This window comes from Idiotropiscis lumnitzeri, chromosome 15 (assembly GCF_059441095.1).
Source record: "Idiotropiscis lumnitzeri isolate Australia: NSW breed Sydney's pygmy pipehorse chromosome 15, RoL_Ilum_1.0, whole genome shotgun sequence".
Classification (NCBI taxonomy): Eukaryota; Metazoa; Chordata; class Actinopteri; order Syngnathiformes; family Syngnathidae; genus Idiotropiscis; species Idiotropiscis lumnitzeri.
The window spans coordinates 5736458-5762647 of record NC_142405.1 but is presented as its reverse complement, the minus strand read 5'-3'; the positions used below and the strand labels follow the sequence as shown (position 1 = coordinate 5762647).

Genomic DNA, 26190 nt, shown 5'->3' with positions numbered 1-26190 from the left:
GTTTAGTCTAAATTGGGTCTATTTTACACAGTTAAAAAATCTTTAAACCAGTTCTAACTTTCATTTCAATGGGTGTTAAATGGATAGAGATTACATTAGCTAGATAGCCAGATAGCATGCTAACTATAGCAAGCTAGCTAGTTAGAGACGGAAGATTACAAGCTAACATGCGAAAAGCCAGTTCTCAATAATCAAGAACGCAGAATAGAATCTTTTAAACTTGGCAAAAACGGTCTTCCTAAGAATATCTAGCTAGTTTGCTAGTTTTGCTAAGACATTCCTAAGAATGTCTCTGAGTCTTTGCAATTGGAATGGTTGGGTACTAGTGAACTAGCCACCCTGTCTCCAGCCCACAGATTTCCATGTAATGATAAAAGGGATTTAAAAAAAAAAAAGACTAAACAAAAGCCATTCCTCAATATCAAGAATGCAGAGTACGCGCATCTCTTTGTAAATTATTACGGCTACATACTTTAACTCTTCCACCCATATTGTTTCCGTGATAGCAACACAAAATATTTTCCTAGCCACGCCCTATCCAACAAATGCATCCCAAATTTTACGACATGACGAGGACGTATGAACGGAAGGAAATGGCAATTGTGAAACGACTAGAGAGATAGCAAGATATTTAGCTAGCTAGCGACACGGGCAACATAGATATCAGCGCTATTAAAACGTGAACTTTATTCAGAGTTAATTAACTAGATGCATAATTTAACATTACAGCCCTTGAAAGAAGTGAAATGAAAATGTGTACTTTGTTAGTACAGTTGTGGACTTTTGGTATAGTGTTAGAACAGTATTTGCTATAAATTGAAAGCAATCATGTGTTTATCAGTTGTGTGTCTGTGATGTTGCCAGGCGTGCTTGTGGGAATAGCATGCCCTTCATTAAGGTCACATTGCTTTCTCCTTGGTGACGGGATCCTATTAAGAATCTGCTAACAGAACCACAATGTTAAAAAAAAAACAATTTGCCAATTGCTGGATCGACCAGGGAGAGATCGATTCACCACAGGAGGCTCCATCACGAAATCTAAAGAGTACTTTTAGCGAGCTGGCGTTTTGCCATCTCGCTTCAGACAAAAAAAAAGGTGTCTGTCCTGGATGACCTTAATCTTGCACCGGGCCTGGGGGGATCCACCTCCCCCACCAAACGCGGACTGGAAAAACAACACTCACATGCGCTTTTCATTGTCATACACGCGTTACACTCATTCTGTTCAGGCAAAATGCATAAATATTAAATCCAATTTGTCAGTTAATTTTCATGGCGATATTATGACTTTCATTTGAAAATGTAGACTTGTGTATTTTAGTGAATTGTCTCCATTATCTGCCTGATGTACCGTCACACAGTAGGCTATACTTTGTAGGTTTAAAAAAAAATAAAGTTCATTCTACGTGCCGTGTTTCTATCTGCATTATTAAACTCTACTATTATAAATAAAAATATCCGTGAAAGATGAACTACATTCGATGTATGTTCGAATTAATTCAATATAAATGGTGATTAGGATTTATTGTAAATTCATTTAATCATCTCACTGTTGGTCACAACATTATTTGAAGCTTTTATATAAAATCTAAGATGATTCTCTGTCTTTTTTTTTTGGACATGGATTTTGGGTGCGTGTGAGATTAAAATACTATAATAGTTAATAATAGTGGTTGAGTGGCCTGCCTTTCAACAGCTCAATCAAAAGGACGTCCATTTGGTTGCGTAATCCCATTTTGTCACGTCAACCAGGGTCACACATTTGTCCACCAGGTGGCGCTCGAAATTAAATGTCGCAACTGACAAAATTATAAACATACTGTAAAAACAATATTTTGGGGGAAAAAAATGAGAGTAGCTCTTATGACGATTCATGGGACAAGATGAGACTGCTAGCAACAAAAGTGACTACACCCTGAAGTGAAACTGTCCAAATCGTGCCCAAAGTGTCAATAGTGCAACTGTATCCATATGTATGCATGTACAACTGATTCGATTCCATTCCTGACGAATGACCACTCTACTGAGAACCTAAAGAGGAAGTCTCATCAGAAAAGTGATCTAATCAAGCTAATAATAAAAGGCCATTAATCAGCATCAGTCTGTGCTTGACGACGACGCATTCTGACCCGGTTGCGTGGGGTGATCTCGACTAGAAACGAGCCACTCGAGAGAAGGTGAGTGGCCTCTTTGTTTGGGCCGATAAAGCGCCTGCAACAAATAAGCAGGCCGACTCCTAATCTTGCCGAATATGCAAAGCTGCCAGCAACAAAGGAGAGGTCGGACGCCGAACAAGAGAGCAGAGCAGCTGAAGTGAGGCGAGTTGAGCTGAGGTCCATTCGGACGGTTCCGGTTGGCGGAAGGCGACGTGCTCGGGACCAGCGGCGGGCCGATGACACGATGGGAAGGAGGAGTGGGAGGATTGGGAGACTGCTGTCCACTGGGAGAGTGAAGCAGTGAGCAGGAAATTGTTCGCATTATTTGCTTGAGGAGAACACGACCAAATTGCCAAGAGAACAATTGCGACATTTGGGACAAACGTCTCTCTGGACCACCTCACCTGTTGAGCTGCACAGGTAGGAAGCCCAAAATGGTTATTCATCTTGCCTTATTCCGGATGCTATTCAGGAATTAGAAGGTTTTAAAAATATGTATTTATTGATTCAATTTTACAAATAGTAGGAACTTCCAGGATGTTTTTTGACTGACTTTTTAAAAAAAGAAATGTTTGAAATCGACAGCAGATATGAAGGAAAAATATTAGGATGTCATCTATGCTTTTTTACTATTTTGTAACAATTCTCAGATGAATGCATCACGGTCTAAATAGCAAGGATGGTTACGATTTTGCATTTTAAAATGTCAAAGGGTCATTGAGCATCATAATAAAAAAAAATAAAAAAAATTTTTTGCCCCATAGAACTTTGAGGACACTACCAGAACACGTTTTGTGGAAAGCATTTTGAGCTCAACCTCATCGTGTATGTGCGTCGACAACCAATTTGTGTACGCTGTCGTCTATCATTAATCTACGCTAGTGCAGTAGTAAGGTCATAGCCTAAATGCAGAAAACATTTATATGTAAAAAAAAAAAAAAAAAAAACAATTCTGGAACAAATATAAATCAAAAGAGAATTATAAAAAGAGAATTAATACTACACAAAATATTTATAATATTGTCATGTAGCAATCACAGAAACTTGGGATGTTCAATAGCACATTCGCTGACCGATACAAGTACGAATATTGACTCTTTGAGTGCTCATCAATAAATATAGAATTTAATTTAACACAGTGACAAAACATTGTGAACACAACGTTCCTTTCTGATGCAGATGATAATTCCCCAATTTGTCAAACTGTTGCTCAATTTAGACCACGTCAGATTTTCTTTGCCTCGGGTATCGGTGGCTAGTATCGTCATCCTAGTCGATACCTGATACCTAAATGATATTGGCACATTGGTGACACCTTTGTTGAAGGAAGCGGTCGCATTGCTAATAGTTCAAGATCCATGGACCAGCACTACCGATTCTGACCTGGCAACAACTCACAGATGCTGAAATCTGATTGGATAAAAGCAAATCTCACAACCGCATGAACTGGATGCAGAGCAGTCAAGAATGTTGGGAATACATGAACACAACTTGATGGAGTAAATGTTACAATTTACGGTGACTGTCGTTCATTTCTTCAAATAGTGATGATGATGACCCTGGGTAGCGTACTCGCTAAGTGACTAATAGTGTTTTTTGTGTTTGCAGGATCTCACCTGCAAGAACGCGATGGCACTGACAGGCCCGCCCAAAGGATGCGGGTCCAGTATCGGCTCTATTTACTACAACCTTTGTGACCTGACGGCGGTGTGGGGGGTGGTGGTGGAGGCAGTGGCCGCCACCGGCGTGGTGACCGCCTTTGTCCTGTTCGTCATCCTCATGGCTTACCTGCCCTTGGCGACGGACAAGAAGAGGAAAGGCATGGTGGCCCTGCAGGCCGGCGTTCTCGTCTTCACCCTGGGACTCTTCGGTCTGGCCTTCGCCTTCGTGGTGGGCCGCTACTCCGTCAGCTGCGTGGCGCGGCGGTTCCTCTTCGGCGTCCTGTTCTCGGGATGCCTGGCCTGCCTGGTGATGCACGGGCTGTGGCTGATCCTGCTCCAGAGGCGGGGGCGGGGCCCCAGGAGCTGGATGCTGTGCCTGGGAGCGCTCGGCCTCTGGTTGGTGGAGGTCATCATCAACACCGAGTGGCTCCTCATCACCGTGGTCCGGAGCCCGCCGAGCGGTATGGACGCCGCCGAGCCGTCCTGCGACTTTGCCAACCAGGACTTTGTCATGGCGCTGATCTACGTGATGGCCCTGCTGCTCGCCGCCGTGCTCATAGCCGTGTCCTCGCTGGCGAACAAGCACAAGCGGTGGCGCCGGGACGGAGCTTTCATCCTGGTCTCGGGTCTCTTCACCGTGGCCATTTGGGTGGCTTGGATCGCCATGTACGTCGGCGGGAACCGAGCGGTGGGAGACGCCGGCTGGGACGATCCCACCCTGGCGGTGGCCGTGGTGTCCAACGCTTGGGTGTTCCTTCTCCTGTACGCCGTCCCGGGGATTTGCTTACTGACCCAGCGGGATCCGGACGTGGAGCCCCCCCACGATGGCGACCACATCTACCCGGCCAGGAGCTTGGCGTTCGACAACATTCTCAAAGAGCCGCAGCCACCCCACCAGACGGTGTATATGGAAAATAAAGCCTTCACAATGGACGAGCCCCCAACAGGTAACAACAGAATTTTTTTTTTTTTTTTTTGCAAAATTTTGAGAAACTGCCACCCGATGTTGGCCGCACAAGCAACTCAGCTCACTTCTCAAGTTTGGCAGTTGGTACGGCAGCTTGATTATGAAAAAGAATAGTACTCACGATTTTTTAAATAATAATTGAAATCACGATTATTTTGGGGGGCAACAAAACAATAAAATGTGTAAATGTAAACAATATTACGACAAATCAAATTCTTTGAAACACTATAATTATGTAAGTTCCTTTAGGATCGGATTGTTTATAAATCGAGTTATTATTTAGGTAAGTAAAAAAGGTGAAAATGCATAAATTTGAGAATGGTTAAAATGAAAGTCGTGGATGACAATGGACTGTTTTCTTTCTGCTGTCGTTCATCATCAGTGCCATCAAAGCCGGTGTCGCCTTACGACGCTTATAACGGTCAACTGCGAAGTTGCGTCTACCAGCCCACAGAAATCGCTCTGATCGCTAAAGGTCTGACCAAGGTGAGTGGCTGATTCATGTTTGAAAAAAATAAAAATAAAAATAAAAAAAAATAAAAAAATAATAATAAATAAACCCCATTTGTCTTTGAATAAAGCGCTGATCTGTGCTCACACAGATGGACCAGGACACGATGATGCGCCGGGCCTCTGCCTCCTCTTTGAACGCCGGCGGAAGCGGCAGCGGCTCCCTGGATCGCTCGTTGGGCTCTTAGCAACCATATCGCTCGCTCGCATGCACGCAGGCAGGCAACAGCAGCCTGGCTGCCATCGCCATCTTGGCGTGATGATTATTATCTACTCTTTGGTCCGTTTTTTTTTTTTTACATGAAATCCCAGAGTGGAAACACTTTTTTTTATGTGCTGCTTTGTAGTTACTACTCTTCCCAAATCGGGATTATTACAATCATGAGGTTATGCTTTTGCTGTTTTTTGGTATGAAGTGCACTTGCTGTGAGGAAAGACGTCTTTGTTTGAAGGATTACCATATTAATCTCATTTTGAATGTCATTTTATCCTGTAGTGCCTTGAAATAATAAAACTCGTAATATCCCAAATCACAAATTCCGCTTTGTTTGTCCGACATTTTGCAGATCTTTATGAAGCATCTGCGCTTGTATCGGCTCTGCCGAGAGACAGTTCGGGTGTACCTAATGTCATGGCAAGTGTGTTGTGGTGGTTGCCAGTGGCAAAACCATGTGAGGCGCAACCTGAGCTGTCATTTGCATGCGTCGGCTCGATAAGCCTTGAGCGGTCTTTCCACAAGCAGTGGAAACGACACAACCCGGTGATAAATCCACGTAATCTCAGCCACTCATGAGTCGGGTGGAGGGAGCATTATTGTTTTTTTTTTTTGTTGTTGTTGCAAAACAATGTGCTATTATAAGGGTATTGCGATCTGGTTGAAAGGAGTAGCAGCTTTGTTACACAACAAGTTGAGTGGGTTGCAAGTACCACACACATTCATTGAGAGGGTGCGATAAAAAAAAAAAAAAAAGAAAAAACTTTTGTAGAGACAATAAAAGCATTTTCACTCATGCAGGCAGCACTTCATACGCTACACCGTGTGTGTTATGTCACCATATCACCAAACGAGCGATCAAATAAATGCTTGAAGCTTTTGCACATGCAAAACAAAAAAACAACAACACACACAGACACAAAAAGAAGATATGTACTGCGGTGACGGTCACTCGCAGAGAAATGTACCCAAATAGGCGCAAAGAAAAACGCAAAGATGCTGCGAGGTTTTTTTCTTCAACTCACTAGTTCATCAATGTTGTCATCAATTAGAATCGCAGCAAATCCTTCTCCCGAGCGCTCGAGCTGCATGTCACTTGCAGATGGGCGGCCACGTGCGCTTTTAAAGAAATGACCGTAGATAGTAACTTTTTTTTTTTTTTTTAAAGAAATGACCATGTATATTAAGGCTATTCATTTCTTAAAAAAAAAAAAGCGCCACGCTATACATGGTCGTTTCTGAAAAAAAACAAAGAAAAAAAAAAAACGCCCTACAGTATATTATTTCATTTAAAAAAATATTTCGTCATTTTCAGTTGATAGAAGTGACAAAATGGTCGCCCCTTCAGATGGCTAAAAACAGGTGGATATTGCCGTTTAATCCGTATTCCGTGAACGCAATATTAATCCGAATTCTATGTTTCGACTCGTGAAGGTGCACTAGTGAACATTTTATTGCAAAAAATAAATAAATTTGGGGGGGGGGGTTGACTTCCCCTTTAATGTAAAATGCTTTCAAGGGATGCTGATCTACCGTGACTTTTCCATCACCAGTCAGTAATTGTCACTGCAACTGACACGAGTGTTAAAACGCAAAGACCTGATATATGGAGTTTTTTAAATTTTTTTATTTCTTAATGTATTCATAGCCAGCCTCTCGCTCCAACCCTGCAACTGCATCTAAGAGAAAGTCCAATGTCCGGCTTTGGTTAGACTGTGAATGTCAGTGCAAGATGTCGCCTCACCGTTGCTGTTGGTGGCATGAACAAGTGCCTGCGCTGCACAAGTGGCACGGGACGCAATTAGCCTCTAGTTAGACATGACACTGGCTCCGCCCACATGGGGGTGCAATGTTTACATCAAACTAAGTTGTCACGCAATTCTTACTTGAAGCCTTGTTCACTTATTACTTCCTTTGTCAGCTTCTTAGATGCCAGCCGAAAAATGTATATGTAATGTGAACAAAACACTCGCGAATGTGTATCAAAAATTATTTTTTAATTAATTTTCATAAAAAGATCAGGACAGACTCGCCAACACGAGACACTTTTACAGTGCACATCCGAATGAAATCTTCAAAATTAGCGTGACATTTTTGCATTTTCCTCACACGTCCTGTTGCTACGCCCACACCAGCTGTGTGCCGCATAACGGAGTTGTGTAGAAAGGGCAAAGGCGGGTCCTCTTCTGTTAGGTTGGATCTTGCCGTGAACGTTTATTGTTGTTGAATCCCGTAAAAAAATGAAAATAAAAATGCAGCCAAGACGGATTTTGAGTCTTTTGTTGCGTGCATCTTGGAACCTCTCAGGAGAGACTCTTTAGCTCATTTCCTTCACATACCAGTCTGGCAGGAACGAATAAGAGGAGTGCCTGTGAACCGAGTAGGCCACGTCACAGCGAGGGTTCCAGCAGAACAGATACACAACACTGAAAGACAGAGAAGATATTTTAGGAACGCATTCTTTGTGCACATGCATTGTGATCATTAAGTTTCGAATCTGCACATTGAAAATTTGCTTGATGTGTATAACTTCTTTGATCACAAATCTAATTGGAACTCACTGAGGATCGTCTTCGGTCGCCACACGCTTGACAAAAGTCAGGAAGTCGCTGCAGAAGTTCATGCAGACTGTCGGCCTCCAACACTTGTCTTCGGCCTGCTCCAAGAGACGCAGACGAGTTGTTGCGATTGTCCCACGTTCACACGCAGCCGGCTGAGATACGTACCTTGATGAGCCGCGAAATCTTGGAGATGTGAAAGGTCTCCACGGAGACGACAACGCCGTCGTCATCCCGGAAGCCCGCCACGATGCGAGGGACTCCGGGAAGGAAGGACTGCGCCCACCACTTGAGCAACTTGAACCTGATGAGAAAATCATCCGAGAGCTTCATCCTCACCATTCCCTAAAACGGCGTTTCACAATCTTTATTTCACCGAGGCACATATTTGTCAGTCACCTGTGAAAGTTGCTCCGCTGTTTGGGGGTCGTGATCTCCGCGGACGTCTTGAGCTCCACGTAGCAGGCCGGAGGAGGCGGAGCATCCGGAGCTTTGTCCCGACAGTCCACCTCGCCGGAGAAGAGCAGCCTGTGGTCCGAGAGACGGGTTTGAACCACGGTGCAGAAGGCCTCGTTGGTGTTGACCACGCCGCTGGAATCGGCGGAGCCGTCCATTTTGTCTTCCAGGGAGACGCAGTGGACATTTTAAGTAAAAAAAAGTCAGAAAGTGACCTTAATGAGGGTTAGTCCTATAGAAAATGTGCTCATATTACTTTTATTCTATGTTATTATTAAGAATTGATATTTACTCATTTGAAGAAACTGATCATATTAAGGATTTCTCAAAACAATTATGAGTAAATCCTGCTTTAATTGGCAATTATATAAAAAAAAAATAAGATCATGATCAAGGTGTCTGATTTTAAAAAGTACAAAACATACTTCCTTACCTGCGCATATATACTGCTCAAACTTGTAGCCCCAATACATCATTTCCTGGTGCCTCCCAGTCCGATTCTCTCGATCCCGGCGAGCGGCGTCCGTTTCCACCTCGCTGACGTAAAGTGTCCCCTTGAACTTGGTGACGGCCAGCAACCAGCCCTCCCGTGTCTCGTAGGGCGTGGTCAGAAGCTTGGTCAAATGGCCTCGCCACGTCACAAAGTCGACGTCAAAGCCTCTGTCGAGGAGAGTAAAAAAAAAATAATTTCCCCAATTGGGGAAATTACGGTACCGGATCGATGCACAACCTGTCAATTATCACATGCTATTAAGGAATGAATTCAAATCAACAATCAAGGAATCTCTATATCGTGACATTGGAAGACAAGTAAGTCTGCCGTTCCCACCTCTACTTACGATGAAGACGACGCGTCCGCCCTCCGTGCAAGCTTCGGTCTGTTGGCCAAGATCCACCGGAGGATGTGGTCCAGCTTTTCCTTCACACTGTCGTCCCTCTTGATATAACGGTCTCTATATCCGTCCCGCAAGTCAAAATGCGGCCTTTTCTGAGGCTCCACGTAATACCTCAGCTGCCTGCTGTCATTGAAGAACCTGCGCTTGGAGTCCAGGGAAAAGGAACCCACTTCGACGGGCTGCTTGTACAGGGGAAAGTCTCTTTCGTAAAGCTCCCTGTTGGTACTCAAAGATTGAGTGCTCGGTGGCGTTTGTCGAGCCGATGCCCCGGACTGGTGCTGCGGATGGTTTGGTTTGGAAAATTTATGTCCTCTGTCATTATGTTCATTATCATCTCTCCATCTCTTGCATGTTTGCCGCTGGTGCTGGAAGCTGGAATTGTGGGAGTGGTGCTGGTTCATGGTGACCTGATGGGGGAGAGAGAACTCAAAATCCTGCTGATGCAGCTAAGATGAAGAGACACAAAATGCTGAAGGAAGAAAATTGCAGTCTATCCCAGGGTTGTTGGGCTCATTTAGAGTGATGACTGAGAGGGACAGGGCTTTTTGTCCAGCATCAGTGTGACCTCCCAAATGTGCTGCTGGGAGAATGATCAAAGTCCCCCTCAAACACACTCCCAAACCTTGTCGAAAGCCTTTTGGAAGATTTGCAGCTGCGATGTGTCAAATTGAGTCGAGGCAGTAGAGTGAATACTTTATTCAATATAGTGTATGTGCATAAAATAATAATACTAGTTTTGCATATGGACATGTGTGCATGACGTGCAACCACAAACAATAATACAATAAACCAAGACTTATAGCATTTTTAACGTCACTTACCTGTGAGGAGGACCACAGACAGTAAAGCTTAAACACGAATGAAGAATGCTAAATAAGCCACATTTTCCCGGGCAGCAGGCTAAACGTGAGAAAAGAAAAAGGGGGCGTAATGGAAGCTAGCAAGCTAACTAGCCTTGCTAGCGATAGTCCAAAACAGCGCTCTTCTTGCTTAGTTTTAGTTCTGGACATCGGCCTATGTAGTAATTATTTATCACTGCCGTCTATTTCGGAACCTGCACCCAATTTTAACGGATCTATACCGGTCCGTTCTCCTTGTTATGTTCTTAATAATCTGCCAAAAATTAACACACCAACAAAGATTCTAGACATGCAGAGACCACTTTTAACCATATAGGGGGCAGTATTGCCTTTGAATTTGGCTTGACTTCAGCAGAGCAAGAATAAACCACAGCAGTATTGCGGAACATGTAATGACGACTTTTACCAGAGAGGGCAGTATTGTCAACTGGCGTGACTCACATTTGAACAGAAGAAGACAAGCGAAACGGAATTTACCACCATAACGTATAAGCTAACCCTATTGACACTTATTTGGTACGAAATTATGTCTATATGTGTACTTTTGCCTGTGGCAGCCTTCCAGGTAAGCGCAAGAAGAAAATACACGTTACTTAAAATCACTTCCCATTATTTTTTTTAGAGCGTCATGTTACACAGCGTAATTTAACTGAAAACACTCACTCTGAACTTAATTTAATTCACTCGACTGAGTGTTGTTTGCGCTTTAGTTTTATATCCATTATCCAAACCGCCTAATATTTGATTAAAAAGAATCGTGTTCCCAGTCGGGATGGACCGCCAGCAACATTTATCACTGCTGCAATAAGAATAAGAATGTCTTCATTGTAACAGGTACAAAGAAGTTATTTTCTACTTTTCCAGGTATGAACAGGAAACGAGCTCTGATTTCGGACATTTTCAAGGTGAAAAGATGCCGAACATCCGCCGAGAGGTTTGGTGTCAAGAGTGATGAACAAGGTGGGTGCCACTGCTACCCCTATATCTGTGTTTGAACATGTATTTAATTTTTTTTATGAAGTGTCAGGTCAATTTAAGTGCTTTCCGATCTTAAAGATCCGACTGATGTCCGAGCTAGCCTGGAGTACCTCATGACGCTGTTCCCCAGAAAGCTTTTCAATGACACCTTGCCTCCAATTGTACTCAAGCACCAACTATACAGCATTCACCATGACAAGACTCTGGTGGATAAAGAAGTGGTAAGTGGTAAATACCCCCCTTCCTTTCCTCTCGACCTGGATTTCCCATTTCTGTTCGCGGTTGTCAAACTAACATGTCTGTGACATGCTTTCGTCTAAATACGTCATGAAACAAGACTGACACATTTTGCACACTCTTTTTGTGTCTTGCTGAAATTAACTTATTTTGGTGGTGCAAATGAACCTCTGTTCACCCCGCCCCATGCACTGATGGGCCACTTGTGACTATAGATTTTGTAACCATGATGAATGTGCTAATGCGCAATAGTATGCCGGTGTGTGCTTGGGTTTTTACATGTGCAGGACGCTCGCTAAAACTATTGATGAGCCACATGTGAAGGTGGTTTGTTTCTGTTAGATAGACCTTTAAATCAGGGTTGGGTCACTTTCAGCCCACGCGGCCTGTAAGAGCATTTGCTCGACCCGCGTGGCCCTTCATTATTTATTAAAAAAAAACAAAAAAACTTGCCTGTATGGAGTCTGAGTGTAATCGCCCAAACTAAACACCGGCAGAATAAGCTGCGCGGGAACGGGGAGCTGCTCATGTTCCAGCTCGGCTTCGACGCCGAGGCGTTCGGCCTGGTTTTCACGTCCGACTACAAGGCCAAAGTGTCGGCCGGTGAGGAGGGCAGAGAGACTCGAGGGACCGTGGACAAGTTCTTGGAGAAAGTGTTGTCGCCTTGCACCGATCTCAGCTTCAACAAAGACCAGATGATCAGGGGGTTCCTTTTCACGGATGCTGAAATCACGTATGTAAAGAACAAAACGGTTTTCTCGACCCAATGAAATATTAAAGTATGAGATGGTGAAAATAAACTAGACCTTTGGTAGTGTAGTGGTTCACATGGCTTCATTTTTGGCACGTAATCTCCTTTCAATATGCTGGTCACAAATGCCTTTGTGATAGGAACTCGGAATTGTAGCATTTGTACATGCAGAAATAATCATACAGGCGGTTATATAATTTTAATTTTTAAAAATCAATATTGAAGTGTCTTTGGGTATCAACCACTCTTAAAAAAATGTGATTCATGAATTTAAATAACTGTTTTATCTGTAGGGTGACTCAAAAGTCTCTAAATTGTATATCACTTTTGTCCTTTTCTTTTGCTTATGAAATAAATGTGTGACATTATGAAGAGAAAAAAAAAAAATCAGTTTTTTGTTGCCTTCCAGGCAGCTGGTGAAAGCCGGGGTGCTGACCGTAAGGGACGCCGGCAGCTGGTGGCTCTCCATTCCCAATTCTGGCAGATTCACCAAATACTTCATACAAGGTGGGTGTCGAGGTGTACTCAGGAATACATGCGGGTGGTGGAAAATGAGTGGTGACCGCTGATCTGAGTTCAAATGATTGCTCTCGGAGCCTTTTTAAATTCAGTACGTGTGACTTTGCCCGTACGCCAGGTCGGAAAGGCGTTCTCGGAATGGTGAAGAAGTCCAGGTACGGAGAAGTTTTACAAGGCGAGCTTGAGGGGCGGCGGACCACCTCACAAGTGAAATTTCACATCAAGTACCACATCCACGATCTTGTCGGCGCCGAGCTCGTCAACAGGTAAACTGCAGTTGTGTATGGCACCCTTTCAGACAGCCGTGAACCTGTGCTTATTTTTTTTTTTCCCCCTCCAGCATACCGACAACTTCAGGAGCTTTATTACGATTTGTTGACTCCTGAATCACTGACGATGAGAAAGAATCTGCTCATCTTGGTGATGTATCATTTTCGCACAAGACGACTTTATACAACCCCATGGGTTAATGAAATATTGTTGATGTTCTGGACCTTGTCAGGTTTTTGATTTATGTAATAAACGTCATCAGCGTGATTTGTTCCTAGTGCTTTTTGGCACATCGGCCATCTGCTCAGCGCAAGGTTCAGCAAAGTCACTAAAGAAAAGTCCTCTGTGGTTTAAGAAATTGTACGCATCACGGAGTCATAAATGGAACAAAATTGCTTATAGGAAAGTAGTAATTTATTTACAGGTTGCAAAGCACTGATGTGCACGCCAGTGTCCTTGCGTTTAAAGTGCAGCCCTCGTCCCTCCCAAAATGTCGGATCATTTTGGAAGCCATTTAATTTTAAGATTAGTTTGAAATGACTGTTTTTTTTATCTTAGTTTGGGGTAAAATTATGTTTTAAATGAATATTGGCATTTGTTAAAAATTGTTAGCATCTATTACCCCCAAATGTTAGCTATTTGCACCACGGTTTGTTGACAATGAATCCCACAACCTGCTTCAATTTTATTGGAATTTATTGGCTTTTTCAAAAACAAACAAAACAAGTGACGAGCGTCGTATCCATAAAATGAAAGGAGTCACAATGACATGGGCTTGAATTAAAGCACAGCTTGATGTCTGAATACAAAAAAAAAAAAAAAACAGATGAGCAATGAGTTATTTAACCCCTTGTACTAGAAGTTTAAATACATCTTGTAAAGAGGCAAACAAAAAAAAAAATAAACGTAGCGATCCTAATTTGAACATTTTTCAGTATACGTCGCACATACATGCCATCAGCGTCATGACAAAGACAGGCTTAGGAGGGAGGTTAAGGTCGGGTTAAGCTGTAAAAGAGGTGACAAATAAAAGCATATTCATAGTGTTAGTCCAACAATACAGTGAGTGGAGTGTAAGATACAAAAAAAAAAAAATCAAATCACATGATTTATAACAAAGGAGAACACCATCTACTATGCCAGAAGTGACAGTAGCTTTGTTTGACTAACAGGCACAGATGTTCGTCGTCTGAGTGACTTCACTTTGCCAGACGTGATGCGATTTTAAAATAAAGACAAAAAAGGTTGCTGATAAATGCCCAAGGAGCAGCAAATGTGCTCGTGTTCCCCGCCACCAACAGTTTCAAAGTTTGACATTGCGACATGCTTCCAGCCATGTCTGGGGAGAGGAGGGGAAGAAAATGCTTTGCTAGGATGCTTTTAGGAGGGTTAATAGCACTGTCGGTGTGTTTAAAAAAAGAAGAAAAAGAAAACTGCTGGTGAGGGATTTGCGAACAATCGATTGTGGGAGCGAACAAACAGCAGCGTGGATGCATTTGGCAAATTTGGAGTCCCAGTGAGAAGGACTCGGACTGTAAACAAAATGAGAGCGGTGATGGTTGTGGGTGGGGCGACCAAATGTGATCTAAAATAAGGCCTCATGACGTCACTTTCTACATTTTCATTATTGTCTTTACAGTACACAACGTTACAATCCTCTCAATCTTGATTCAATGTTGTAACGGGGAGGAAATAGTCGCGAGAACCGCTGCGGCTACGTTTACAGGAAGCAAAATGTACGTTGTTATTCGGTGGGTGTGTATACTGGCGTCGTTTCTCCCGCTGCGAGGACCGTCCTTAGAGGAGGCTGCACTTCTTGCCCTTCTTCTTGACGGGCGGGGGGCACAGGACGGCGCGGATGGCCTCGTCGAAAACCGTTTTAAGGCCGCGCTGGGTCAGGGCGGAGCACTCCAGGTACTTGACGGAACCTGAGTGGACACGTTGGGCTCACGTCAAAATATTTGATACCGCGTGCGGACTTTCCCACAAACTTGCATTCATATTTAATGCAAGATCATAACTCTGCTTCGTCATATCAAATTAATTTTCCCCATTGAAATGGAATTATCATGGCAAAATCTGTTACAGTCCCCAAAAAGCATCGGATTGTACAAAATAATAATTACACAGGTGCAATCATGATTTAATTGGCAACTAATCAGAAGTTAATTCACGACTATTTCGTTCATCGATTAATCGTTTCGAGATGTTTCACCGCCTCACAAGTGGTTATCGAACTCGTAGCCCTTCACATTAATCCGTACCCGAAAGGTAGCCCTGGATTTCCATCGAATTATCGATTCTAAAATTATTTTTGGAGTGAAATGACAGGAGAGGAAGTTGCTCACCAATCTCTTTGGCCATGGCCAGGCCTTGAGGATAAGTGATTGGAGCCAGTTTCTTCTCCTTCAGCTTCTCCATGGTGTCTTTGTCATCTCTCAGATCCAACTTGGTGCCCACCAGGATGATGGGGGTGTTGGGACAATGATGTCTCACCTCAGGGTACCACTGACAGACAAAGTTATTACAGTTTGAACAAGAGCGAACACCGTAACTACAAGTCAAAAGACATTTTTGCTAACAAAGCTATAAGAAACAAAGCTAACTGGAGGGGAAAAAAGAAAAGCAAAAACGGCCCATTTTCAAAAAAAAAATAAACACTGACAAAACCTGTTCTAAAAATGAATAAGAAAAGTAATTGAATTCAATAAGTGAAAATGTAGCTTAATTTTAATTATTATAAAATTATATTTCCCCACTTCACTCGCGTTGTGGATTATCTTCAGCTCATGTGTACCTCGTTTTTTGGGCCCACGGAGCAAAAAAATATAAAATAAAAATTAACCAACCGATGGCAGAAAAATATGTCTTAGCTCAAACACGTTATAAATAATTAACGTGCATGCGTTTTATTTTCCCCTTCACGATGGGTCCCAAAACAGATCCAGGTGGCATCCCATTGACTCACCTTGGCACGGACGTTTTCAAAAGAGGCTGGACTCACGAGCGAAAAGCAGATGAGGAACACGTCCTGGCGGGTGGGGGCAGAAACGATAACGTCAGAATGACAAAACGCAAACGTGGCTGTGCGATCGTGTCGCTCCGGTTGCTACCGTCTGAGGGTAGGAGAGAGGGCGGAGTCTGTCGTAGTCCTCCTGTCCTGCCGTATCCCAAAGGCCCAAGTTCACCGGCTTGCCGTCCACCATCACATTGGCGGAGTAGTTGTCAAAGCTAAGAAGAGTGCGTAAACATTGGTCAACTATTCCGAAAAACAACACGACGACGACAGTTAATGATGTCATTAAAATATTATAATATTAAAAAAAAAAAAATTGTTCATTTGTAACAGTAGCTCAATTCAAAAAGTTAAACTCATTCTAGCGTTCAGCCACAATCATCAAAAATAATTCTGCCTGTAGCAGATCTATTTGAGCTTCACTTTTTAAGCAATTGCACATATCTGAACTCAAAGCCAGTTTTCCACAAAATTCTCATTTATTGAGCTGCACTTTCAAGCAGCCCCCAGGATGCCTGGAAAACATTCCTAACCAGTTTTGCAAGCGGTTAGAGATTTAAATCTGGATCGGCCGCCTTATCTCTGGCGACGAATGCGGTAATGAGGAAGACGGCGACGGGGCGGCTACTCACACAGTGGGGATGTACTCTCCGGGAAAGGCATTGGTGGTGTAGCTGATGAGCAGGCAGGTCTTACCGACAGCTCTGGAGGGAGGACGGAGAAAATGTTCAATTTTTCTGGACATTTTTCACGATTCAGACTGTACATGATATTGCTGAACGTGTGCCTGCTGGGCTTGCAAACTCATTGGAATTGAAAAAAAAAAAAAAAAAGTCTAAACAAAGTCAATAACCCTGACGTCAAGTCGACTTTGGTCAGAAGCGGAGCAGTGATAGCAATGAGGAAATGCTCAAAGACAGGAAATGTAATTCACCATGACGGGAAAGTCACATTAGCTTCTGCTTGGTCAAATTTGACGACATTCAACTGTAGTGAGCAATGCGGTTCATTTAGAAATACTCAAATTTGACCATGCAGGGGTAAATACTTTACAGCAATACCTTGACTTTTTTTTTTTTAAATTTCAATTGTTCCCGTGACCACGCTCATATAATATATATTTTCCCCATTAAAATTAACTGAAATGTCATTAGTGCATTGCAGCCACCTCTTCATCATGGTTTTTAGTCTGCCAGGCATACTTTACTTTTAATTATATTGTGCTTCATTCTGGTTTCCACTTGACAGTTCATAATAATCTATTCACTTAATAAAGGTTTTAGTTGGGCAAAATCATAGCCTGGATCAGATAATTTCATAAGAAGCCATGTCTTGCCTTTTACTTTGTTTTATATTAAGGCCAGATCATATATTGTACACTGAAATTAAAACAATCTCATTAATTTGTACCACCTTCCCACATTATTTAAAAATATTTATAAAAAAAAAAGTAGTAATCTTCAAAAGAGGGGTAATTCTACTTTACAGACGTTAACTTCCATTTCCACCTGTTGGACAGTTATTAACCATATCCAGTTGATAAATGTCTTAGAATCGTTACAGATTGTCGACTTCCAAAGGCGACATTTACAAAAGTAATGCCCGGGCCTCTTCAAACGAGTAGCTTTACTTTGTTTCAACTTTACTGTACACTACTCAACTTCCTCTTATGACCAGCGAAACTTGTCAACACATTTTTACTGCCCATTACGTGTCTGTCAAACATCATCAAAAGGGCAACAAGTACCTTTATTACTTAGTTTGTAGTTTGGCCAGTGGATACTTTTGCTGTCCACTCGTTAAACAGATTAAAACAACCTATACGGTTAATACAAAGCTCTTATTTTTAATTTTAGTAATGATAATTTAAACGTGTAGCTGTTTGGTTCCACACAAGCGAAATGAACGTTAGCACGTAATTTCTGGCTCGTCACGAAATGGGCCGTTTGCAACGTCGTGCGTTCGTGAGCGCGTGTGCGCGTTCTGCAATCGTGGGCGGTCGCTGTGTCCAAAATCAAGGTGAGAGGCAAGGAAGGAAGGAAGGCAGCAAGCAACAGATCCACGCATGACTCTGCTGCTGTGGCATCCACCGCCACCACACCCAGAACAACAAGTTCGGAGTGCGCGCGCGCGCCACCTCCCACGCGTTCTGACATATCGCACACGCACGCGCCCCATTTGGAAAGGAATGCAAACATACGGTGGCCGACAAGGCATGTTGCAAAAAAAATAAAATAAATAAATAAATAAAAGCCAAGTTGCAAATTGCGGAGCGACTGAGCGAAGCAATCCCAACATCTGTATTCATTTATCAAAACGCAGTACTTCAAAAATACCAATTTGCTAACTTTAATTTGAAAGTTACTACTTACACCGCCAGGTTGGGGGAGCACTAAAGAGGATTTAAATATTTAACACGTACGTTGACGTAATCGCTCGGCTGTTCGTGTCTAACGTCCCAGTTAAATAAATAAATAAACAAACTCAACCAAAAAAGTGGAAAATGCCATTGTCTCGCCATTAAGTGACTCACCCGTCGCCGACAACGACACACTTGATGGCCTGCATTGCGCCGCACTCGCTGGAGGAATGCTAAGGTTAGCTCCGGAGCTAGCAGACGTTAGCTCGCAAGTCTTCCCTTTGTCCGCTATGGGTACGCCGCTCAAATGCCCCGCAAGTTTGGCTGCAGGCGGCCCGTCGATGTCGCACAAGTGCTCCGAAGATTCGGAAGGAAGCTGTCGGGGAAGTTGCGGTAACTTATAGAGCACTTTGAGGCAACTTTGATCCGGGAGATTCCCTCGCTTACATTCCCATGCTGTCGAACGGGAAGCTAACGAAGCAAAACAGCGGCCACCACCCCTGACGAGGAGGAGGAGGAAGAGGAGGAAAAAAAAAAAAACAGTACGCTACCGCCGCCAGATGGTACATCCGGGCTGCTGGAGCCTCACGCCCACGACTTGTTGTCTTAAAAATAGACTACTTCCACGCCACCGAATGCGATTGTCTCCATAACTATCATTAATATAACATTTGCATGCGAGGTAGTATTTTGAACAAAAGCGTAATTTTAGGTTAGGGGTGCGTAAGGAGCGGACGACTTAATGTGTAACACATGACGTCACACCAGCGCGTCCCATTTCATACGGCATTGAGTCAAAACTGTCTTTACCCGCAATTTTGTCTTAGGGGCTGTTACTCGATTACAGGAAGTGACAAACAATATTACCATTTCTATGAACTTCTTTATCTTTCAGTGAATGTTGTTTGTTGTATCTTGCACCAAAGCACAGCAGATTATGTGAAGGGCTTATTATTTGAGCGCAGACCTTACATTAAAACGGAATTTTGAGCTTCAGACGCAATTTAACTTGAATTTAGTTTATTGAAATATGGTGGGTAATCAGCTCCGGGTGCACACCACCTTTTGCGCAATGACATCTGGGAGAGGCTCCAGCACATCCGTGACCTTAGAGAAGAGAAGCGGCTTAGAGAATGGATGTATGTATATCACAGACAACACAGAAGGACCACGTGTAAATAACAGTGGCAGGCTGTATATTATGTATTTATTTCTTTATTTCGGGAAACCACTTATTGGTGGTTTATCCGGGTTTTTCCCTCAATAATATTTGGTTTTAATCCAAAGAAAATGCATTTATGAAGGGTGTCCACTCAAAATTGGCAGCAACAAGTTTTACTCTGATCATCCAATCAGAGGCCGGAATTTGTGATGTTGTCAAGGGCCATCGCGGTGGCCCTGTGAGGATGAATTTGAAATCTGACTAGTTGAAAAAGAAACAGTCCCATTGCGAATACAGTTGGAGTGACTGTACATTGGCCTGCACCAACTGATTCTGAAGGCTCAAAGTTGATTTCTTTTTGTAGACATGGCAAAACATCAACTGGAAACCATTTGAACTAACAAAAAAAATCAAAGATCCATTAACTTGAAGCGTGGAAGCCACGAGAAACGTTTCGAAACACAGGGATTAGTCGGCATTAAAAGTTTCTTTGCGTCTTTCCCCCTGTCAGTCCAAACTCGGGGATAAAAAAAAGAAGAGTGTTGCAGCATTTTCAGTCCCCCCTGATGACAACAACACCAGAAAGAGGAAAAGGAAGGGAATGCAGCTGTTGGGTGGAGCACCGCTGCCAACAAACAAGTGAAACAAAGCCGGTGTCAACATTTGCACGTCGGTGTCATTGGGCGGCCGAAGACATGAGCGGTCGCTCCCGCGCCGCCGCCTCACTCTGCGCTCCGCCCAGCGAGTGATCCCCCCTCGTCGGCCTCTATGACGGGGCTGTCTCACTTGGTGCTCCGCTTCTCGGGCACCGCGGGGCGCACCTACGGAGTGTTCTCGAAAGGCCTGACCAGGACTTTGTTGATCTTCTTCGATCTGGCCTGGCGACTGCGAATCCGATTCCCTTACATCTACCTTGTCGCCTCGATGATGTTTAATGTCAGACTTCAGGTACGTCAAGTGGACACAGCGACAGAACACACTTAGGCTCATTCATTTGCATCCTTCTAGAGATGCATGCATGGATGGATGGATGGAGGTTTTAACATATTTTTTCTCGTTACCTTTGTCTAGCTAGGAATAGTCCCCTTTGAGATCCAAAATCTCTTTTGCAAGAGGGTCTAAGGTCAAGATTGTCACAGTAGTTGCTGTACCATTAATAAGTTGCAATTCATAATTGCTTTGTGATGGTTACATTGTGACTCAATTACCGTTCCATTTCTATTTACATTCTGTCCTATGGGCGAGAAACTTTTGCAAATTTGCAGTACAACTAAAAGTATTTCAGTTAATCATTGCGAGTCTAACCAAACAACATAAAAGTGTCTTCCAAAAGTTCCCTAGATTAATGCTAATACACAATTTCAAATGCCACTGGCAAGCTAACAAATTAAATTTAGGCACAGGGCCGGAGCAAGACAAAAGAGACGCTGCAAACACTGGATGCTTTTTTTGCCTTCATTAATGTACATTGCCTTAAAAAATGGTGCCAACAGGTACTAGTTAGCCCCAAGATCGCCAGTGACATACTAAGGAGTAATTAAAAGTAACTTTTATTTCTGAATTTAAACTTAACATTGTACATATTTCTCGTGTAGCAGATATGCTTGATTTTGTTGAAAATAAAAAACACTGTTGTCATTTATGCAAATGTAAAAAAAAAAAGGTAATTTATGGGCTGCAATTTTAATACAATCTATAATACCACCAATAATACAATGTTGGTGGTTTATGGCTGGCTGGAAGGGATTAATGACATTCCCACACAGATTTCCGTTCCGTTTTTGCTTGAAGTCCAAAACGTTGCTCGTGCTTTGTCAGGTCCATATTGAGATCCATTGACGTCGGCGTCCATGACTCCGCTCGGACGGAACGCAGAGCCTCCTGATGAGGACGAGAACGCTCTCGCCGCCAGTCGGGTGTCGAAGGCAGCTGGCAACCTTTCGTCACACCCTCACGTGGCGACTCCTGTGCCTTTCGGGGGAGGACGCTCACGGTGGCGTGCGTGGAGATGATTTGTGAGCGGGGACAAGGGCTCCCCGTTTGAAATTCAGCAGCTGCTCTGTTTTTTTGTTTTTTTTTAATCTCCTTCCTGCGTGACACTGCCTTTTGCTCTCTGGATGTCAAAGTATGATCATCCACTATCAACATTCATTAAAAAAAAAAAAAGTTTGGGATATTGGACTTTCGGGTGAAATTTTATGAGGTGCCTAAAATGCACTGTAAGAGTGTCACAACTGTAACATTATACAGTTGGAACATTAACACTGCACTTAAATATAGGAAATAAAAAAAATAAATGAATGAAATGATTTGAGAATACAACAGAATTTTATTGAGCAGTAATTCTTTCAGGTTCCACTTGAGGGAGCCTGCGTGCCACACTTAAAGAATCACTGCGCTATCATTTTACAAGTGAACTTAATTTGACCTTCTGCAAACTTTTGAAGGCCGAATGTCAGTGGCGGTTTCTGGCATGTGGGTACGGCAAAATTCATAATGGGTGCTCCATCCATGTATGGACCAATAGATATCCATAAAACAGGCCAAATTCTCAATGTCGGGCTAAGGCAGAGCAAGATACAACTTACTGAGATTTCAACATTTCTAGAGAGGCAGACGCTCTAATTTCTGCTGTTAGGCCTTCCCAAAGTATTGAAGCCCAAACACAGAATGATCTAGAAAATGCTGGCACCATTTTTTTTATCCATATTCTATCTAACTGGATGCAAGACAAAAATGCTATTTTCAGTATGGAAAAAACGTGCAAAAGACGTGCTCTGAGTAAAAGTATTTTTTGATATTATACAAAAATCATTTTGTTCATGTTTTCTCAAAAATATTCAAAATGTTATTCTATTATTTATGAGTATTTTGTTTTTCCTGCAGATCACACAAAAAAACGAATTATTAGCCTACTCATTGTGTAGTAACATGTCTGCCATCTAGTGGTGATTGGTGATATTCCAACTTAGTACTTTACTCACAGTTCAGCACACATTTGCAGATTGATTAAAAAATAAATAAATAAAAACTAAAATGTATCCAAATGTTGTTTTTCCTCACCAAAAATGTTTCCCTTTTTTTTGTTAAAAAAGAATCAAAGAGCCAATTTGCCTATCGCTGCCTGGAAGAGTCACAGAAAAGCATACAAAACACCTCTTGTGAATTTTGCCATTGAACCTCATGTTGAAAACGCAAATTGTGCAAAAAAAGAAATTTTGAACAGCCGCTTCACAAAGCTTACAGCGCATTTTCCGTTCATCACCCCGAAGAAGAATATCCCAACATTTTTCTGGGCAGGGCATCTTCTACTCTGACATTTGACTTTTTAGCGTCTGCTGTGACGTGACGACAACAACAATCAAATGGCGAACTTGTACGTCGACACAACGCACATAAGCGTGACTTTTTTTTTTTTTTGGGCGTGGACACTTGAATTGAGGTTGCGTTGAAGTGCACTGGCTACCTCAGCTGGAAACTTTGCAGTCTTACAAGAAATGCAGCATGTGCTCATCCAGCCATTACTCTCACTCATATTGTTATTTCTGCTCTTTTTCTGGTACTGGAAACCAAAAAAAAGTGACATTCACAACAAAAGACAGAAAATTATTTTATGTTCAATTTTTATTTGTGTGAGGATGAAAATGAACAAATTTGTACAAGCAATAAATTCATGGACTCAACCAGCGCTGTCTTTGGACTAAATCGAAGATACATTGATTTTGTAATATTAATAAGTATAATCACTTTAAATGTATTTTTTACTGTTTTATCATTTACATCCAATTTAATGAGATTAATAAATACAAAATAATTTCTTGAATCATTTTAATCCATCAATATTAAGACAAATACATGTCATAAGTTTAAATGTGCATTGTCTGTAAAATATAGTGGTTTATTTTTCATTCAAATTGAATTCAATTTACAAAATGTCATTGTCGAGTTATACAATTTAATGTGCTGTAAAAACAGATTTGTCCACACGGGGGCAGCACTAGTTTACGTTAAACTGCATTGCTCGTCTTACAATTGCCTTTCTGCATTTCCTTTTTTATTTTAAACTTTCGTAATTTTTTTTACATCATAAAAAATACCACTGTGCTTGCTAAAAAATGTTTTTCTTTTCTTTTTCCCCCAAATGTTGAAATATTAGTTGTCCAAAAAGACAAATGAGATATTCCTTGAGACGCCGAACACTTTGCTCCGACATCATAATTATTGCAAACAAAAATCTTTAGTCACATGTGCTAACTATTCGTCCATCACTGTAATATTCACTATGGTTGGTTCGTTGAATCGCACTGAGTAATAGTTTAATTGATTTATTGTAAACAATAACCTTTGTGGGGAAAAAACTAACTTACATTGAGCATTTCATTTATAAGATGAAATAGTTGTTCAATGTGATGACAGCAACCAAACAAAGTTGTGCACCTGACAAAGAAGCACCTCCAATCTTGAGCGTCCTTTTTCAAAATGCAATGTGGCCCGTGCGCACAAAAGTTTGCACACCCTTGTTTGAGAGCGCACTCCTCGTCCCAATTGCACGTTTTTGGAAAAGAATCCGCTTTCACTCCCAACTTGTGCCATCCTTAGCAGGCACAAAATGTTCCCAGCAAACTTCGGAGCCAGTCGCTCTTGATGCCAGGCTAAGGTGTAAAAAAAAAAATACATCCCATGTTGCCAAGGCAACCACATTTCTCTTAGTGACAGACAAGCCATCCCTCCCCTCCCCTTCCATGGGGAAAAAGCGGATTTATTTTGCAAGGATTTGCCAGAGGAATTTTTTTTTTTAATATACTTATCGTAGAGAGGAGGCTGGCACGCATGCTCACATGCCGAGATCATAGATGAAGGATAAATCGGGTTATATTTACTGGCCTCCCCCTTTTATTGCAAACTTTTGTTTGTACCCTCTTATTAATTTTTTTTCTCAACAAGCCAAACGGAGCTTATAAAGGACTTCTTTTGAAGGTTTGCTTAAGCACATTTGAAATACACTTTTAAACCATGGGCTGTTGCTGCGAAAGTGTTCAAGGCGATGGGATGAGGTGGCGAGTTGGGCTGACCTCAAAAGCCTAAGCCAATCAAAAGAATGGGGGAGGGGCAAGAGTGGAGAAAGAGGACGATGAGCAGGGTCATTTGCGAGGCAATTATGTGCAATTAGGGAGTGTGTCATAATCTATGTCACCTTCAAGTAATATTAATTTTAGCGAGTTTGAACTTATTTATTTACGCTTGACAGTTTGACGCTGGAAAATGTACTTTCCATTATTTCCTGTCCGGGAGAAAAAAAATGTTGTTCCAATCACACAATGACCACGACGCTCACACAAAATGCGTTGGGAAGAATGCGGAGCCAAAGTAGGAAATCCTGTGACTGTCCGCTTCCTGTCACTCGTTGCAAAGCGAGCCAAGGTTGGAAGCCGGTCACTTCCTCCCGATGTGGAACCTCATCCTCATAGAGGTTGCATTCAGATCTAAATCGCTCACTGTTGGCAAAAGTTATAATTATTTGTTCAATCGATGAATGCAGAATTCAGCGGCAGAAATTGGGCTCATGCATTGGAATGGTCGACGTCCGTTTATTTTTAGAGGCGCGTCTCATAGATCCAAATGAAAGTTTGCCGGCATTGAGCCATAGTGGAACCTTGACTTACAATTTTTTTAAAGTTAATGAGCCGTCGGAAAGAAGAGTTTTTTTTTTCTCGCCTTGTCTTCTCAGCAAAAATCATTAGTACAAATGAAAAAGTGGAACACCTACAATGCAGCAGCACATGCAGGCAGACAAATTTCAATGGGGAATGTTGATTTGTGAAATGCGAGATTTGAGTCAGAAGGAATTCAACGTGTTCTTCAAGGTACCGATGTACTCTCTCACTTCAATCAATTTCATAATTTTTTCCTCCACTTTCAGGCTTTCATTTTTTCGGATAAAACCCTTGGAAGAAAAAGTTTGGACAGCCCTACGTTGGAATGTATTTTGTGGGATGGATTTGGGGATGGGGGTGGGTGATGGCGGAGCTAAACAGGCTTTAAAGGATGTACGGATATCCCTTGAACGTGTCTGCTGTTGTGGGTGGGGTGGGGGGTTGTTTTGGGTGCTTGAATGCCCCTCTGGGCATCGCCATGACGACTGAAGCATATGAAGTGATACGACTGCTCAATCAGGTCACGTGAAGTCGGTCAGGAGAAGCGCAGACGTTTCCCCCGCGACGCTCGGCCTAATCTGCCAGACGTGTGCCTCCTCGAGGGTGTGGGGAGGGGTGTGTGGTTTCCACCCCCCCCGAACCCCCCCAAAAAAAGACATACATTTTACCACATCACTTAGTGGCTTTGTTTTGCGGTGTGGCGGCTTTCGCTTAATATTTAGTCAATGTGGAGTTCACTTTCACTGCACAGGGAGCCCCCACATTTTCACAGCACTTCTTTCGCAAATTTGCCGGGTCACTCTTTTTTTTTCTTTTTTTCCTTGACATATTCTCCATTTTTGGCCTGAGCACAAGAACAACGACTAAAGGAAATTGTAAAAAAATATTTTAAAAAGTGGCTAACGGTTAGCAAGTCGACACACTTATTCGTTGGCACCCATGTCACTCACAGCCCAGGTCACAGAT

At 42.5% G+C, this 26190-nt stretch overlaps 5 protein-coding genes across 7 annotated transcripts; 3 read left to right on the top strand and 2 right to left on the bottom strand.

Annotated features, from left to right (window-relative positions):
- Positions 1-2249: 2249 nt before the first annotated feature.
- Positions 2250-5806, top strand: gprc5c (G protein-coupled receptor, class C, group 5, member C). Of its 3 annotated transcripts, none has more exons than XM_088317308.1 (4): positions 2250-2576; positions 3765-4764; positions 5167-5270; positions 5387-5806. In XM_088317308.1, exons 2-4 carry the CDS (start codon positions 3786-3788, stop codon positions 5480-5482), a joined length of 1179 nt encoding a protein of 392 aa, XP_088173434.1. In that variant the 5' UTR covers positions 2250-2576; positions 3765-3785; the 3' UTR covers positions 5483-5806. The 3 variants fall into 3 exon arrangements, with proteins under 3 accessions (XP_088173434.1, XP_088173435.1, XP_088173433.1); XM_088317309.1 differs by lacking the exon at positions 2250-2576 and adding an exon at positions 3559-3674 and having other exon boundaries at positions 5366-5476; XM_088317307.1 differs by lacking the exon at positions 2250-2576 and adding an exon at positions 3560-3674.
- Positions 5807-7484: 1678 nt separating this feature from the next.
- On the bottom strand, positions 7485-10628 carry dxo (decapping exoribonuclease). The gene is made up of 7 exons (XM_088317690.1): positions 10240-10628; positions 9362-9825; positions 8956-9182; positions 8466-8685; positions 8235-8370; positions 8070-8164; positions 7485-7934 (listed from the first exon to the last, which is right to left on the bottom strand). Exons 2-7 carry the CDS (start codon positions 9817-9819, stop codon positions 7826-7828), a joined length of 1245 nt encoding a protein of 414 aa, XP_088173816.1. The 5' UTR covers positions 9820-9825; positions 10240-10628; the 3' UTR covers positions 7485-7825.
- A 40-nt stretch (positions 10629-10668) lies between these two features.
- Positions 10669-13300, top strand: LOC148322459 (winged helix repair factor 1-like). The gene is made up of 7 exons (XM_088317691.1): positions 10669-10843; positions 11143-11238; positions 11335-11477; positions 11991-12226; positions 12654-12751; positions 12882-13029; positions 13104-13300. The coding sequence occupies exons 1-7, from the start codon at positions 10813-10815 to the stop codon at positions 13147-13149; spliced, it is 798 nt and encodes a 265-aa protein (XP_088173817.1). The 5' UTR covers positions 10669-10812; the 3' UTR covers positions 13150-13300.
- Positions 13301-13711: 411 nt separating this feature from the next.
- rac1b (Rac family small GTPase 1b) lies at positions 13712-18974 on the bottom strand. Its single transcript, XM_088317692.1, has 6 exons — positions 18583-18974; positions 16682-16753; positions 16147-16264; positions 16002-16064; positions 15382-15541; positions 13712-14961 (listed from the first exon to the last, which is right to left on the bottom strand). Exons 1-6 carry the CDS (start codon positions 18615-18617, stop codon positions 14831-14833), a joined length of 579 nt encoding a protein of 192 aa, XP_088173818.1. The 5' UTR covers positions 18618-18974; the 3' UTR covers positions 13712-14830.
- A 1135-nt stretch (positions 18975-20109) lies between these two features.
- smim10l3 (small integral membrane protein 10 like 3) lies at positions 20110-21879 on the top strand. Its single transcript, XM_088317266.1, has 2 exons — positions 20110-20518; positions 21389-21879. The coding sequence occupies exons 1-2, from the start codon at positions 20339-20341 to the stop codon at positions 21407-21409; spliced, it is 201 nt and encodes a 66-aa protein (XP_088173392.1). The 5' UTR covers positions 20110-20338; the 3' UTR covers positions 21410-21879.
- Positions 21880-26190: the final 4311 nt, after the last annotated feature.